The sequence below is a fragment of the Pteropus alecto genome, unplaced genomic scaffold (genome assembly GCF_000325575.1).
Source record: "Pteropus alecto unplaced genomic scaffold, ASM32557v1 scaffold86, whole genome shotgun sequence".
NCBI lineage: Eukaryota > Metazoa > Chordata > Mammalia > Chiroptera > Pteropodidae > Pteropus > Pteropus alecto.
In genome coordinates, this window is record NW_006442109.1 from 11,685,795 (window position 1) to 11,703,261 (window position 17,467).

The 17,467-nt window shown below is 35.3% G+C and overlaps 1 protein-coding gene across 1 annotated transcript in view; it reads right to left on the reverse strand.

The window, feature by feature from the left end:
- Window positions 1–9,687: 9,687 nt before the first annotated feature.
- Window positions 9,688–17,467, reverse strand: part of RAB8B (RAB8B, member RAS oncogene family) — a 57,126-nt gene continuing 49,346 nt past the window's right edge. Inside the window, exons 5-8 of the mRNA XM_006920284.3 lie at window positions 16,589–16,678; window positions 15,293–15,358; window positions 13,050–13,100; window positions 9,688–12,254 (exon numbers count right to left, since the gene is read on the reverse strand). Of these exons, the coding sequence (XP_006920346.1) occupies window positions 12,162–12,254; window positions 13,050–13,100; window positions 15,293–15,358; window positions 16,589–16,678 (300 nt within the window). The 3' untranslated portion in view covers window positions 9,688–12,161. The remainder of the gene's footprint in view (window positions 12,255–13,049; window positions 13,101–15,292; window positions 15,359–16,588; window positions 16,679–17,467) is intronic.

The window sequence follows — 17,467 nt, forward strand, 5'->3', positions numbered from 1 at the left end:
GGCGGGGCGGGGCCATGGCGGGGCTCCCCGGCGGGCCCTCAGTTCCACCTGGATTCGGGGCAACCCTGGGCGGAGCTGTAGTTCCTGATCCAGAGGTGGCGTCAGCTGGCGATTTTAGGGCCAGAAGCGTAGTGCTCCCCTTCCTCTCACCACACATACACATTGATCAGGCCACTGGTGCGGGCTGCGATGTGGCTAAAAGGAGTGGGGAGATCCCCAGTTCCCTATAGAGCCAGAACTGAGGATTCCACATCAACTCGAGAGAAGCAGGGCAGGACAGAGACAAGATTCCATTTCTAAAGGAAGAAGTCTTTTTTTAAAGCCAATTTTTTCATTTGCATAGTTGCGGGAACTTTGTGCTCCATCGTATATAAAACCCAAGCTGGGAGAGCGGTGACCCAGACAATAACTCGCAGACAGCAAAAGGATAAAATGGTGGTGGACCAAGCTCTCCTTCTTAGAGTTGTTTTGACAAGCTAGTTTTATTTGTTTTCCAACACACACTCAAGTCTTCAAAAAAGTTGTTTCTGAAGGCATTTTCTAATCACTCTGTAATAATGGTCACATCTCCCTGCTCTGTTTTTACTTCTTCGTTTGTCTCCCCCATTAAAAATAACTTTTGGAAGGCAGGAGCTTTGTTTTGTTCTTTGTTGTTTCTTCAGCACCTAGAAAATGCTCATTAAAAATCTGTTTAATGAATGAAATAATTTAAAAAGTGTAATTTATATGCTGTTATGTATTAGCTCACATTTTTTGAGAGATTTAAAAAATAAAACCAGAAGGTTAATTTCCCTTATCATTCGCATCTAAGATTTTTCTTCATGTTTAATGGAATAATAATAACACCTCATGGATTATTTTGAGAATTGTGCCTGCACAGTAAAATGCTGTATAAGTGTTAGTCATTCTTACTCTTTCTTTAATGTCTATCATGAATAAAGCTCTTGGAAATAAACAATGAAAAGACAAACAGCAGTAGAAAAAGTTGGGACCTAAATGAAGATGTTTCGTGGCTCACCTCTGAAAATGAGCCTTCAAATAATACAACTATAGGTATTTAATTCTTATGGTAAAACGTCACCTTTGCCCATATAAAACAGACATATATATTTTCCATTTACTCCAGAGAATACTTCTTCGTTTTGAAACATCCAGCACCTGTGGTAACTCAGGTTGAGACAACAGTTCAAAGTGATAGAGTGACTCATCATTAGGTAGATTCTTTTGGTTTTATCCTGAATCGAAGTTATCTAATGCAATTCCATTATTTTAGCTCCAGCATAATATACTCATGTCCTTGGCATAAATTAAGATTTTTAGACAAGAAGTGGCCATCTACATTTTTGTTGCCTATATCTATAAAACTTTCATTATCATTGTTCAATATCTCTAAAAGATCCATGCTTTACTATTTGAGTTCAGGACTAGAAAAAATTTGTTTTTCCTGACAAAATGCATATGCACAGTTTGAGAGCTAACTCATCATAAGCAGGCTTTACCTTGACTCCCAGAGAGCTTGGAACTAAACTTAATAGTCAATAATAGCAACTATTGCTTTTTAAAAAATTATAATTACTGCCATGACTTCAGAATATGATTTATTCTTTTATCCCTATTTTAATAATTCACTTACCCTAATGTTTTGGGAAGTCAGGGGGCTATAAGTCAGGGACATTTATATTCATGGTTTCTTGACCTAGTTCAGTTAAATCTTACTCCATAAGTCCAGTTAAAAAATGAGAAGGCAATGCAAAATGGAACGAGTCTTCCCTCCCCCGCAATCTGTGAAGACATCTTTAGCTTATGTCTGTTGGAATAGAAAAGAAGGAAGCAACTAGACCAAATTGGCAAAATCACTAATGCAATAGACATCTTCAGCATTCATGGTAATTTATTAGAAAAACTTATTTCAAGTTTTCTCTGGAAATTAGCAACTTACATTTATATGTGTCGTTTAAAAAGCACTTTTACACTGATTTCAATAATATTGTATACCAGTGAGAAATTTGAGGATAAGTAGCAGTGCCGTTGACTCCTTAAGTTTTTGTGAGTTTAGTATTAGTTTCCCCCCAAAGACTTAAAAACATAAGGTACTAAATGATGTTGGGAGTTAAATCCCTAAAATATGATTGGGGGAAGTTGGCAAGCACACATGCAGTATGGATAGGAACATAGACTGGTGAGAATTCCTCTGAACTGGGTGTGGTATCTGAGGCACTTTTAACGAGGACACATAGATCTTGGTCAAAATTGGGGTAATTGAATTATTAAAATAGATACTACAAAAAGCAATATCACATTTTAGCAATTTATCAAGTAATGTTTTGACATAGCTACCAGTAATTCAAAATATGCTAATGAATTCACTTGAGCTTTTGTTTTCTGGTAGTGCTGATAGATTTACATTCACTCAGCCATTTATTCATTTATTCAAAATGCCTGTTGAATGCCTACTAAGTTATCAGGCACAGTACTAGACACTGGGAATACACCACTGAAACGTGCTCCTGTCTCCATGGAGCTTACAGTCAGTCTAGTGGAGTGCTATGAGAAAATACTGGAAGGGGGAAGGATACAGAATCCAAACTTGTGAGGTTTTGGTAACCGTAATTCACCCATTCAGTTCTTGGCTTTGAAGTCAGCAAAGCTAGGAAATAGGGAAGAAATGGAAGGACAAATGGAAAGGCTTCAAAGTGAAAGAAAGGAGGGCATTTCTGAGAGACAGAAAGTAGGTCAGGATATCCCAGCAATGTGAAGAGAGGAATTAGAGATAAGACTGGAAAAGCCAGCAGGTTAGCATTTACCTCAAGTCCTGGATTTATTTAGAGGAGTGACATGATCAGATCTCCTTTGTACAGATATGGAAAATGGGATTCCAGATAGGACATTTTTGGCATATTGCAGGCATGAGATGCTGGTGGCCTGAGTCAGGGAGATAGCAGGAACTTGGAGAGAAGCAGACAAACTGAAGTGAGATTTAGGAATTGTGCAAACAGAATTTTGTGACTGATGAGGTATATAGAGTGAGGGAGAGGGGAAAATCAAGGAAAGATCTATATATGTACATATATATAATTTTAAAAATAATATATATTTTTTAATTTTTTATTTTTCAATTACAGTTGACATTCAATATTATATTAGTTTCAGGCATATAGTTGTTAGTCTTGCACCCACCTGACACCATATGTAGTTATTGTGATACTATATTCTCAAAGCTGTACTTTATATCCCAGTGACTATTTTGTAACTACTAATTTGTACTTCTTAATTCCTTCACCTTTTCACCCAGTCCCATAACCCCCACCCATCTGCCAACCATCAGTTTGTTCTCTGTGAGTTGTTTTGTTTGTTCATTTATTTTGTTTTTTAGATTCCATATATGAGTGAAATCAGGTGGTATTTGTCTTTCTCTATCTGACTGACTTCACTTAGCATACTACCTTCCAGGTCCACTCATGTTGTTGCAAATGATAAGATCTCATTCCTTTTTGTGGCTAGGTAATTTTCCATTGTATATATGTACCACATCTTCTTTATCCATTCATTTTTTGATTGGAGCATTTTATTCATTTATATTTAAAGTAATTATTGATAGGTATGTAGTTAATTGCTATTTTATTTTCTTATTGTTTTGTAGTTCTCTGTTCCTTTCTTATTCTTTTACTCTCTTCTCTTGTGTCAGCGCCGAGCTTATCGAGAAGGGAAGGTTCTGGTAGTGAGACGCCCAATTGGAAGAATGCACAAGAGGCCACATGAAAATCAAACGGCAGGCACCAACTTTATTGTTTCTGTTGGGGGAAGTTCAGTTATATTGCGGGGAGCACTCTTTTGCTCTTCTTCTCCTCCCCTTCTTGTGCTCCCCTTCTCTCCAGGGGACCACATAGGCTCCACACTTTTCAGAGTACAATAGTGGCATTCGGCCACACATGCATGGTACAATAAGCTGAATTATGTTTACATATTTTAGGCGCAGGCACCCTACTACACTAATGTAACATTCTAAATCCCAAGTCCTATTCCTAGTTGCAAGCCTGGATCACAGCGAGACCTGGGACCAGCCAGGCCTGGGACCCACAACTTGTATGGTGATGACTTTCTGTAGTGTTGTGTTTGAATTCCTTTCTCTTTATTTCTCATGTATCTCTTGTAGATTTTTGGGTTGTGGTTACCACGTGCTTCATATAAACCAATCTATGTTTACAGCAGTCTACTTCGTGCTGATGGTCGCTTAAGTTTGAAGACTTTTTAGAATCACTACCATTTTTACTTACCCCCTTCACATTTGTTTTTGTCATTGTTTTACTTCTTTTGTGTTTATATGTATCCCTTAATTTACTGTTAAAATTACACATGATCTTCCTACTTTTGCCTTTTAACTTTTGTACTAGCTTTAGTGTTGGTTGATCCATCGCTTTTCTTATGTGTGTGCCTGTAAGAATTTTTTCATTTTTTTTTTTTAGAATTCTTTTTCTTTGTGACATTTTCTTAGTCATTCATTTATTTATTCTTCTTAAAGATAAACATTTTTTTTGTAATATTGGTTTGGTGATGAACTTCTTCAGCTTTTTTTTTTGTCTGGGAAGCTTTTTATTTCTCCTTCAATTCAGGCAAGTCTGTGCTTGGTGCCCTTAAGAGGACACCTGGATCTACAACAGCCCTCCATCTCACCTGGACTGAGTCCCCGCCGATTTTCACAGCCAGCTGTTGCAGGGACTCCTTTTCTTGGCACTGGTGATTTGAACTGGGGAGCCCGGTGTGGGGCTGAGATCCCTCACTCTTCAGTGGGGATGGCTGAAGCCAAGATATTCCTACAGATTCTTAACTGCCACGTATGGCTATGGGACTAGCCTGTTCCATATCCCCACCTCTCCTACCACTCAATATGGCTTCTTTATATCCTTAGTTATAATTGTTTGGTTAGATTTTAGATGCTTCTCAAGGGTGGTTGTTCTGTAGTTTAGTCGTAATTTTGATGTGGTCATAAGAGGAGGCAAACAAAGCATTTACCTACTCCATCACCTTGACTGGAAGTCTATATATTTAATTATTTTTAAATTAATTAATATTAACTTTATTTGCTCTGGGGCACTTTTGTATATCCCTAAAACTAAATTGGAAAGCTCTTTTTGGAAGGTAGGAAACATGAAGAAAGAGGGAGAGAGAGTTTACACAACTTATCAATACATAAACAGCATTCTGGGTGATTTAAAGGAAATTATTTTCCTTATTTAAAGGAAATTTTTCTGTATTTCTAAAGATTTAAATAGCTTAAGTAAGATATTTAACAAAGACTAAAGTAGTGTAAGGTAAGGACTGGAATAAAAACCAGAGAATGGAGCTTCTCTTTTTATTGCTGTACTTACTAATTGATGACTGTACTTCAGAAATAAATGGAGAACAAAACAGCTCCTAAATTACACTTAGCTTTCTTCAGCAACATATTAATTTTGATGACTGCTGAAGTTTGCTGATTCAACGTTTATTAAACAGCTACTATGTGCCAGGCTCCTTGCTGGGTACTGTGGACACACAAATGAAAGACACAGTCCCTGCCCTGTAGGAACTTAAAGAGAATAGTAAGGAAGGAAAATAAATAGACCATTCAAATTCAGTGCAGTGACACTTCGGGCATACGTAGGAGTAGGCAAACCAGGGATGGGTTGTGACTGAAGTCTTCCCAGAAAAACCCTTACTGAGTCTTGAGAGATAAGGAGAAGTCAGGCAGAAAAAGGGTGGGAAGTCAGCAGAAGGAGCAGCATAAGCAAATGAATGACAAAGCATGTGTTAGGGAAACTGCAATTACTGGTAAAGTTCAAAACATGGGTATGAGTTAAGACTGTAACAAGATCTAAGGGTGGAGAGAAAGGTGTGGGGATGGCAAACAACTTTATTTGCCAGACTAAAGTTTAAGCTTTACCCCAAATTTATGAGGTGCCACTTAATGATTAAGTTTGGCAGTGGCACAGGATTCCAGCTTTAAAAACCTGTCAGCATGTGAAAACTGGATTGAGGCAGAAAAAGACACTGGGAGACTGGGTAGGAGAGGCTGCAGAAATCTAGGCAAAAGATGAGGAGGCATAAACAAAGACAGATGCCAAAATAATGTTTAAGTGGATAGATAAAAGAGGTTAAGGAGTTAGGACCCATAAGACTTGAAGCTTGATTGACTGGGGATCTAGGTAGCTGATGACACTATTGGGGAAAAGAGAACAAGTTTCTCCTCCTGAGATTGAGGGTTGGTGGTGGATACTGTGGGGGAGGGGAAAAAGATGCAGAGCTGAGTTTGAATTTTGTATGTGTTGTTTGATGTACCTGTAGCAGATCCAAGGGCAGATGTCCAGTAGGCAGATAGACTTTGAAGTCTGGCCCTCTGGAAAGAGGTTGGGGCTAGAGATAAATTTGAAAGCTGTATCAGTTTTCTGTTGTTGCTATGAAAAATTACCACAAATTTAGTGGTTTACAGCAACACAAATTTATTCTCTCAGACTTCTAGAGGTCAGAATCATGAAATGAGTCTTACACCAGGCTAACATCAAGGGATCAGGTGTCAGAGCAGGACTGGTTCCTGCTGGAGGCTTTAGGGGAAAATCTCTTCCCTTACCTTTTCTAGATCCTAGAAACTACCTACATTCCTTGGCTCACCACCCTGCATCTCACCTTTTCTCCCTGTTTCCATCATCATGTCATTTCCTTTTAATTCTGACTCCTCCTATGCCCTTGTCATAAAGACCCTTGGGAATACATAGGACCCTCCTGGATAATCCAGGATAATCTCCCAACTCAAGATCCTTAGCTTGATCACGTCTGCAAGGTACCTTTAGCTACATAAAGTACTAATCACAGGTTTGGGGGGTTAGAACATAGACGTCCTTGGGGGCTGTTATTCAGCCTACTACATAAGTTAAGAGCATTTAAGAGCCATAAAAAAGGATGAAATCATTTTTGGAAAAGTGGGGAATACTGTCACAGAAGCTAAGGGAAGAGAGCCATTTCTGGGAGGGAGAGATATATACTGATCAAATGCTGCCAGAAAAGGACAGAAAACTGTCTACTTTAGCAAGTAGGCCATTGTAAACATGATGTCAGTAAAATGATAGAAAGGAAGTCAAACAGGTTGAGAATAAATCGAAAATGAAAAAGTGAAGACTATTTATAGGCAACTCTTTAAAGAAGCTTGTCTAGCTATGACAAGAACAGGAAAAAAACAATAGATGAAAGGGACATGAGGCAAATGGGTGGAAGGGTTAATTATATATACTTACATACTAAGGGGCAAAGGATCACATAGGATAAGAGTTTGAAAGTAGAAGAGAAAGAGCTGTGAGTTCCCCAAGAAGTAGGACAGAGGCGGGAGGATGACTCCAGAGAAGAGGCAGAGAGATAGCATGAATTAGGAGGAATGCCTCTGCTACAAGAGGAAGGAGGTAAGGATGAGGTAGATGCAGTAAAGCCAGCCATGGAGGTTGAGGAGGGAGCAGCAGCTAAGGCAGTTTTAGACTGATGCTTTTCTCTGTGAGGCAGGAGATGAAAGATCTGTCTACCAAGAGTGAAAGGAAAGAAGGAGGAAGCTTGAGAAGAATATTGAAGGTTCAAAATGGTCATGGGGATGAACAGGAAAACCTATGACTGGAAACATGCACAAGAATAGTGGTAGAACATCAATAGGGCTGGGGCCCTCGAACCGTGTAACTTGGAAGTGAAAACAAAAGAAACTACATTTGCAAGGACTAAGAAGGGAAGGATGATCAATATGAGACTGCAGTTCCATGACAGAATAACCTCAATGTATTCTAAACTAAAGATGAGCAGGATATCTGGCCATTTTTCTAAGTTTTTAAACAACTCTAAGTCAGATATAGTTTGCTAAAATATCCCAAGTCTACCACAGTTTGAGTCACACACACCCACCAAATTCGAAGAAAGATTTTTAAAACATGCATTCCACTTCAGTCATGAGTATTTTCATTATGTAGTTTTTATTTTAGACGAACATTATTGTAAAAAAAGTTCACCTGGAATAAAATCCATTTAAAAAAAAACAGCATCAGTATCAGTACACAGTTAATGAATTGGCTAAACAAAATTATCACATGACAGGTCCACGTTATCTGCAGGAGCTTTTCACATTAAGCCATTGGAGCAAAAATAAAATATGCTGAAACATACACAGTAGGATAATTCTATGGAAAAACTATGTATTTCCCATGAGGAGCATGATTTTAGTCAAATAGTATATAGTATTTTGCATTAAAGGAACTGCAGTGTCAGCTGCAAACAAAATAAAACCCATCTGTAAGGCCATAGGAATGAATTATAATAATTAAATTCACATTTTTAAAAAAGGTAGGAAAAGGAAACAAGAAGTTCTATTAGTTCTTGGCAATAAGAAATGCAATTGCATATGGCACAAGCATTTCAAAAAATGAAGTAGAATTTCAAAACATCCCTAAAATAATTGTTTGCTAATTTTCATTTCTGTACATTTAAGTCATTAAGATGTTTTTCATAGTGAACATGACACTCAACTGATTTTATTAGTCTAAAAAAAAAGACTGATTCTACTGTAAAACTGCGCTAGCATCTGAAATTTTATTAGCATATCCTGCCTCTCTAGGTCCCTCTAGGACAAGGAATTTCATTATTACATTCCCCCCTTCTTTAGATATAACAAGAAGGATAAAGGAATATCCTTTCTATTAAAAGAAAAATTCTAAAAAACCTGACAGCAGAAATGACTGCACAAAATCTGAGATAAGTAAACTAAAATAATGAAGTACTGTTTAAAAATTTTTAAGCTTAGATGCTCATCTTTAAAGAACTATATTTATAAAAAAATCTAAGTCATGAACTACCAAAGAAAGTCTGCTTAAATGTTATCACTTACTGTCCACAGGAAACCCTTAATGTAAGCTGTCATACAGATTCTCAGCATTAGAACCTGTCAGATGGAGTTACAATCTCTTAGAAATTTCTGCAAACATTTATCTATATTGCACAGCTAAATTTATTAATGGAGACAGGGAGATAATACTTCTTTTTGCACTATTGGATATGACATGTACGTTCTATTCTAAACTAAACTACATCCTACCTTTCCCAATGATCCCTTTAGTTAAAAACAAAACATATAATCTAAATTGTGTTGGATTCTTAAAGGCTGGCTCGCTATTTCTCTACCGGGTATTAGAATACTAGTTAGCTAAATGAGGTATAATTAAAAAATAGTCCTTCAAAGTAAAGAGTATAGTTTTCTGAAAATTTATAACAAAGACTGCACAAAATGTTTATGTAAATAGTAAGAAACCCTGCAGCACCTCTTAATTGATGCACAGGTGGGTTATTTTCTCATAATTTGTCTGAAGTAAAATATAGCGAAAATAAGTTCCCAGTGAAACATTTTACAATTAACTGATTCACATGCTACTTAATTACAGCACATTTTCATTGTCTGATATCCTTAGACACTATTTGAAAAGGTCTAGTCCAATTATTGGCAAAAATTAGCACACTGATAATAAAATGCAGCCACTGAACCACTAATACTGCTGCAAAAATCTTCATGTACCTTATCTGTAAGAAGACAAAAATGTTCACATAAAACTAGATTTCTTCAGTTTCAGCAGGGAACAGACAATTATCTGTCACTAAACTCATCTACAAATAGAAAAAATAATGCACTATATGTACATTATTAAGCAAGGTGGAATATTTATTGGGTCATTTTACCATGCAGAAAGTGAATTTCCTATGGTCTTAGCTCAAATTATATACAATTTAGCAAGACTAAATGTAAGAAAATAGCAAGGACAATTTATTTCTATATAACAGAGTACATACCCCCAACTTGCTGCTACTTCAAAGAGCAATTTTAGACTCATCTAACTTTTATAGGCTCTTTCAAAGGGAAGTTCATGGAGACTAGTTACTAATCCATATAAGACAAAAAAAGAGAGAAAGAATAAAAAGAAAGCAAAGCATTCTATTTAAAAAAAAAAAAAAGGCTAACCATAGAACATGTCAGTTTTGGTTTGCAGACAACCCCTGAGATATAAACCAAAGTGTTAAGACACCAAATAGTCAGAGGTAAATTACTAAGAGAATTACATTCATACATGGTGTCATAGCACTTGCCTTTTAGAAATGACTTTGTTACCATCCAGAAAGCTTAACTACTTGGATTTTTCAGAAAATTAGTGAATTCAAGATGTTTCTAAGAAATTATTTTTTCTTTCCAAAAATGTATATAATTTTAAGATGGTAGACCTACACTCAACTTTCAATCACTTGAACCACTTGATTATACTGGGACATCAACCTTTGTACCTTTAAGTACAAAAAAAAAAATCAAGGAGGCTGAAATTTGTTAACAATAAATTTAGTGCATCCATCAAAAATAGCTCTGAGATATTTCCTGCAGCTAAACTGTGCATAAGTTTTCAAATAAGTAGTAAAGGTTGACTGGTCCAAGCATTCTAATGATACGTCTTAATTTGAAGCAGAATTCTCTGTGGTAACAAGCAATCCATTTCTACTTTCATCTCCATCCCTAACTGATGGTAACCTTTGTGAAACAAAACAAACCTAACAGGAAGAATAATTATTAACAGAACTCATTTTCCTCGTAATTAATAATCACCTCTTTATTAATTCCTTCTATGTTATGACACCGAAGGCCAGAATAACAGTAATGACATAATGATCTGAATTTGGCACAGAAGTTAACACTAAATACCTTTTTTTCTATGGTTTAATTTACAAAAGGTATGCCAGTACCAGTGTTTGGTGAGAAAGGCAGCTAAACTATTGATTGGTTTTGGCCCAAATGACTAGACCAAGTTCTCTGACAATAAACTTGGAACAAGTGGAAATGGGTTCTACACATTCAACAATAGCTGTTTTAAAACTGAAACCTTGCTCATATTTTCTCTACTAAAAGGCAAGACTTTTCCTAGAGGCTGCAGTAGGTCTAATTACTTTTATTTTTTTAAAAAAAGGCCAAATAAAAGAGCAAAACTCTTTATTTTCACCATTATCAAGAGCCATCTCTACTCAATTTATATTAACAAGTTATTCTCTCCCTATAGGTAAGCTTCCTGTGAATGGAAATCTAAATCTAACTCTTGTTAACTCTTGAAGATGGGATTATGTAAGAATTGACAAGTATTACAACTAAACCAAAAAGCTAAGGAATGAATTTAAGAAAAATTGTATTACATATGCTAATATGACAGAACCACAATTAGATGCTGAAATAAAACCCTAAATGATACATCTCTCTGCCTATGTAAAATTTTAGCTCAGGAAGTTCACAACCAGAAACAGACAACAACGTTGAAATATGTTATGTTTTAGGTAACTAAATGATTACAATAGGCCAAACAGAGGAGAAAACAGCAAATACGAACCCTAGGAAAAGTGACATTAAGGTGACTTCAAATGCAGTTTCCACAGATTAGGCAGAGGGAATCAATTGAGATGTGATTTATTCACCTACCCAGGCTCTCTGGCAAAAAGGTCAGGAATGAAGCAAAGCTCTAACCAATTTGAAGAAATAAAGAAATTGTAGCCTCTGATGAATAGATGGACATTTTCATAAATTTTTAAGATAAATTTTATCAGAATTGAATGATTCTTATTTAAGAAAGTCACAAATCAGAGCCCTTAAATAAGTGCTATCAATGCAATAACATCTGGGTATATGAACCAGACCAAATGTCTTTTAATTTTAGTATATTAACCTCTGCTCTAAAGTGTTTTACTCTTTTTTTAAACATCCTCAAAAGCACAAATTTGTCTAGAACTTCACGAGACAAAAGTGTGCAAATATGAGTCTAAGATTGTGCTATAACAGGAAAAGGCTAACACTGATGTGCAAAGTGAAAAAGAAAGATAGCAGCTTCTGCAACAGGCAATAAAACAAAGAAAAAACAAGTCTTGCATGTGTCTCCATTTCATTGCTTCCATGTTTGAAAAAGAAGCCTGTTATCTTGACAGGCCATGAGGCTGGAATCCACTTGGCATTCTGTGTCGAGAGGTCTAGGTTCAGTGGTGCTCTCAGCAGCAGCCTGGTGGTGTGATTCTGAGGCTGGGTGACCTGTGCTTTCAGAGAAGCAGGAAAGGGTCCTCTAGATGTGCTGCAGTCTCTCAGAAAAAGTTCATCAAAGTAGCGAACAACGAAAGAAACTGGTCTTCTTTGATCGGTTTTCTGTTATTTTCACTGGTCCACCTGCCCCTGATGAATTGCTGTCATTCTAAAAAACAGAAGATAAAGTTACCAAAGAAATAAAAGTTTCGTGGTTTGTCTAAAAAATGTCTAAAAAAACAAAAATATCAAACCATACCATAAATGTATATTCAGTGGAGTATTTTATTAGAAAGGAAACTAGTTAAGTTCCAATGTTATTGGTTTCTTTGGAAATAGTGGATTAAAATGAGAAAAATGTTTTAAGGATAATAACTTTTATATTAATAATATATATTAGTTAGGAAGCTCCTGTTTCCAATTCAAAGAAATTACAGCCAAGGTTGTATAAAGTTTCAAGGGTAATGGAAATAATGTAAAGATATTGGTATAGTCAATCACGCTGTTAGAGGTAAGAAGAGTTGGTAATACAAGGTATACAATTATACTCAGAATTCAGGTTACAATAAACTTTCAAGGTTGTCTTAATAATTTATCACTAAGATAAACTTTAGCAATTTCAAGAGCATAATTATATGCAGATATGAATATGTCACACGAAAACTGAACTAGATAATTTTATGGCAAAAATTTAACTTGTGCCATTATTATTTTAATTATTCAGATCAAAATTCAAAGTCCACTTAAAGAGTCAGATAAAAGAACTGAAATGGCTATAGTTCAGAAATAAGAAACCTGAAGAAACAGAGATAAGAATTAAAGTTCAACCAGGTAAATATGTGAGTCAGGAAAAAATGAGTTAATGTGAATATTTTATAATCAGGCCTATCCTTTCAATCAAATAAACAACAGAAATAAATTTTAAAACAGAATAGTGAAGATAAAAATTGTAAGTGATACAAACCATTTTTCTGTTGAGTTTTGTCATTATATCTCGTGCAAGAGTAAAAAATGCCTAAAGGTAAACCAAAAATTTTATTATTACATATTTATATTTTAAAATTGAAATATAGAATGTTTTCATTATTTCATTATGAAATATAAGCATATTAAAGTTTTTAATTGAGAGGACAGAATTGTAATTATAGTATACACAGGAATATCGTATCTTACTTTTTGATTATATCAAACATTTTCCAATATTATCAAGCTCATTCATTCATTCATCAAATATTTTTTGCATATAATATCTGGCTCGAGTCCCTAATATGACACTTGTTGATTTATGGGTAGCTTCCTCAGTATACCAAGAGCACCTGGGGGGCAAAGGCTGTGTTTAAGCCATCCCTGTGTCCCCAAAGTGGGACACACTGCCTGATCCAGAAGATGCTGAGTATGTTTAATAAGTGAATGAATAAATATGTACTGCCCTATAGGTCTAAAACCTGTTTTTATAAAAATCTCTGCTTTTTATTCCCAATGCCCTCTCTTTCAAATTGCTTTCACTCTTATACCTGAGAATATATAATCTTCCATATCTTAACATTCCCAAATCCTGACAGTTCCTATAGCGCAGCTAAATTCCCCACTGTGGAAATCAGATCAAATGCAAGCAGGACAAATCTGATTAATCTCAGTGACATTTTATTCCTTGTGCCTCCTGACTCAAACTAAATATTTTTAAAAATCTATCATCCTTACTTTGTTTCCATAGAGCCAAGACTCTTAAAGCTTCTTCAGTTGTCTCCATGCTAAACCCAAAGAGACTGTGGTGTCAGTCTCTTTGTTCCTAACCATGCCTGATGCCCAAAAAACATTCAGCAAAAGGATTATTCTCAATCAAGTCAAACAGAAACAATACGGTAACTACTATTATCACGCGCTGTTGGTGTCTCACTGTCACACTGGTTACCTGTGAATCTAAGTTTCTAAATAAGCCCATCTCAGTCTTTATGAGGCTAACCACGCTAAGTCAAAGCTCTGGGGAAAGTGCTTAATTGACCAGAATAAGCAGCTCGGGCAACTTCTAGTTCTATATTTCTATAACTCCATGCTCTCTCTAGGCCACAGGTGTGATCAGGGTGCAGGTACTAACAGAGACCTAAGTCTACTCTGTTAAGTAAGGTTACTGAGTCCTTTCTGTGGGCGCCATCCTATGTGGACCATGTGAGTGAGCAAGCTTTTCGCCTGTCTCCACCATTAAGGCTGACAAGAGGCTCCCCTCTTCCTGATGGAAGAAAATCCTTTTGTGGCAAGCAAAAGGAAGCATTTTTCTGCTTATCTATGTTTGTATAAATATATCAGTAGAGGCTTCCTATTTCCTAATGCCCATTAGCCAACCTGAAAAAAAATGAGTTTTAGTTATTTAAATAAAGAAAAAATTCTGCTTAGTGTCCATTAGCCAATAAAGTCATTTTAAGTCTCAGTTTTTAGCCATGATATGGTGAACAGTGAGTAGTCTAAGAAATTATATGTTTATAAAACCATCAGTATTATTGTTAAATGAATTATATGTATTAACACATATATTATTTTTATATAATAACACATGTATTATTTTTATGATCAGTTTTTTAAATGGTTTTAAAAAAGAAAATATTATCAATAATTCCACCCTTGGTAAAAAAAAAAAATCTATTCTTAGAAGACTTTGGATGATTTGGTTTTCTTTAACAGTTAACTTCCTGAAAATTATTAAATCACTCTTTGATAAACATACTTTCTTATTACTAAATGCCACTGTGTTACAATGTATCATGCTTAATCTACTTCAAAGGTGTACACTAAGGGAATCTGTTCAATAAGCTTACAGTTTAATTCTCTCCTGAGAGAGTACAGACATCAAAGTAATTACAACTCTCCTGCTACAGGCTACTACAGAATGACATGAATGATGATAAATGAGCAGAGGATACCGCTTGGTCGGCCAGCACAGGATTTCTAGCTTCCCAAACAAAGGGCAAAATTGAACTTAAACTAAACTTCATCTTCTGTTCAGTGAATCGTAACTGAGCAATCTAATATATCCCATGTGGAAATTCAACAATCAGGGTCCACATAAAAATCAGAAGCACAGAAGTTCACAAAATGGAGGTGAAGTTCACCAAAGACATTCACTAAGTCAGAAAAAAAGGCTTGAAAATTTGAGCATAGGCACTTAAGCACTAGTGCTACTATATAACAAAATACCAAACATTTCTTTCTTACCTCTTCTACATTTGTACTGGATTTTGCACTTGTCTCCAAGAATTTAATTCCATAGTCAATTGCTAACTGAAAGGCAAAAAGAAACATTTAAATTCAGAGAGAGCTGTTTGAACATATAAAGCATTTATATTTTCTAGGTTTTTCAAAGTCCCAAAGGTAGAGTATCTACTTCAGAATTCCTGAAGTTCTCAAATCTCTGTGTGCTTCCTTCTATTGTGTTTGCAATTTAGATGTCTAAATTAATCACCATAAGTAACATGGTACTACTTATACTCAAAATGCAATTTAAGTACTTCTCTTTTTTCTATCATACATTTAGATCTCTAATACACTTAAAAACAAACAAACAAACAAAAACTATGATAGACACTCATCCCTACCATTAACTTGGATCCATTCCTTTTATCTGCTCTGAAAGTATAATTCTCCAAATGTTACTATACTGATTTTTCATTATTTTTTAATAAATTGGTGCTTAATAGAAGCCTAAAATACTAAGTATTCATTGCTTTGGTTTCTATTGATTGTGACAAATGTGAACTTCTCCATATTTCTATCTACTCTCAAAGAGTTCTTAGTTCATTTATAATACCAAGATTAAGAGAATGTTTTTAGGGGAAAAAGTCTGCAGTCAGATTGAAAACCAAAATGCATTTTGCATGTATCACTTAAAAAATAAAAAAGACTAAACCAAAATTCCAAGACGTAAAAATTAAAGCCTCTAAAATCTATTTAGGAAATGTCATAAAAGTAAATATGTAGATATAATAAACTCCTTTGCTTTGCAGGATACAAAATAGAGAAATGCTTGTAAAAGACCTATAAATGACATCCATAGCTTGATGAGTTATAAGGAGTTTATCCATAATGACCTAAATCTAATGCGTAGTACAATATTCTTAGGAAAAAATAATAAATTGCAAAATGATTACTGTTGAACTTCACCTATCCTATTAGTTTTTTTCAAAGACAATAAATTAACTTAAAAACTAGACATTTTCACACAGATATGGAAGAAACAGCCTGAACTCTAAGCTGCAGAAATCTGAAAAAGAACCAGTTTGTATCTCCCAGAAAACAGCAAATTCTTTAGGAATGAGTCAGTCATGACTACACAGTCTATAGAGTTGGCTCTCGAATGCTAATTCATACCATTCAAGTATGGATTACATCTCTTTGTTGTTTGTTAAAGGATTAAAATATAGACACTTAAAAAACTTAAATCAATAATTACACTAAGAAAAATAACTGCTTAATGAGTAGATTCCAATCTTTATGCATTCAGTTCAAATTTACCTTCTCCCCTCTTTCTTTTGACACTTGTCTTTTGTCATTCATATCACATTTGTTACCCAAGATCATTCTTTCAACATCTGAAGAGGCATGCTGCAAGGAGAAAACAGTACACTATAAAAACAGCCTGAGAAAAACACAGTTTATTCAATAGACGAATCCTAACCTGTCAGAAACACATCCATGAATTTAATAAGAAGACAAATGATCTTTCACTCAACACAAGGCATGATTCAGAGAAAAATTTAAAAGCTAGGAGGAGGGGAAAAGCTACAGCATAACAGGCTGTGCAAACTTTTTTCCCAAAGGCTTTTGGTCATTCTCATGTCTTTTTTTTTGTACATGAACAAACAGAAATAAAACTTATGGTATTCTAACAACTTCCAAATATTAGTTTGGGTCAAAAAAAAAAAAAAACCCACAAAAAAACGGTATTGAGTGAGCTAGTGGGGAAGGTATTCTGGATTCTGAACTACTTAAAAAATAAATTCATGTAGGTTAAAATAAATGTGTACAAAATTATTTGAGTCAGATTTCTTTCTGAAATGTCAGAGACATAAATAAAAATCATAATTCTTATCAATCTGAAATTAAACCAAATTTCAAATATCTAAGATGTAAAATATGTTAGAAAGGCAAAATGATTAGTTGTTGGAATAAAGACATATTTTTGCCAGTCAAACCAAATGGTGGAACAGATAGGACCTGGGAATCGGATGTTTTAATCCTGGCTCTTCTTTTTAAGGCTATAAGAGTACAGGTAAGTCACTTCTTTCTGGCCTCAGTTTTCTCATGTGTAAAGTGGGGACTTGTATTAAATTATTTTCAAGATCTCACCCAAGTATAAAATTCTGTGAAACTGCTCCTGCCTGCCCCACCCAC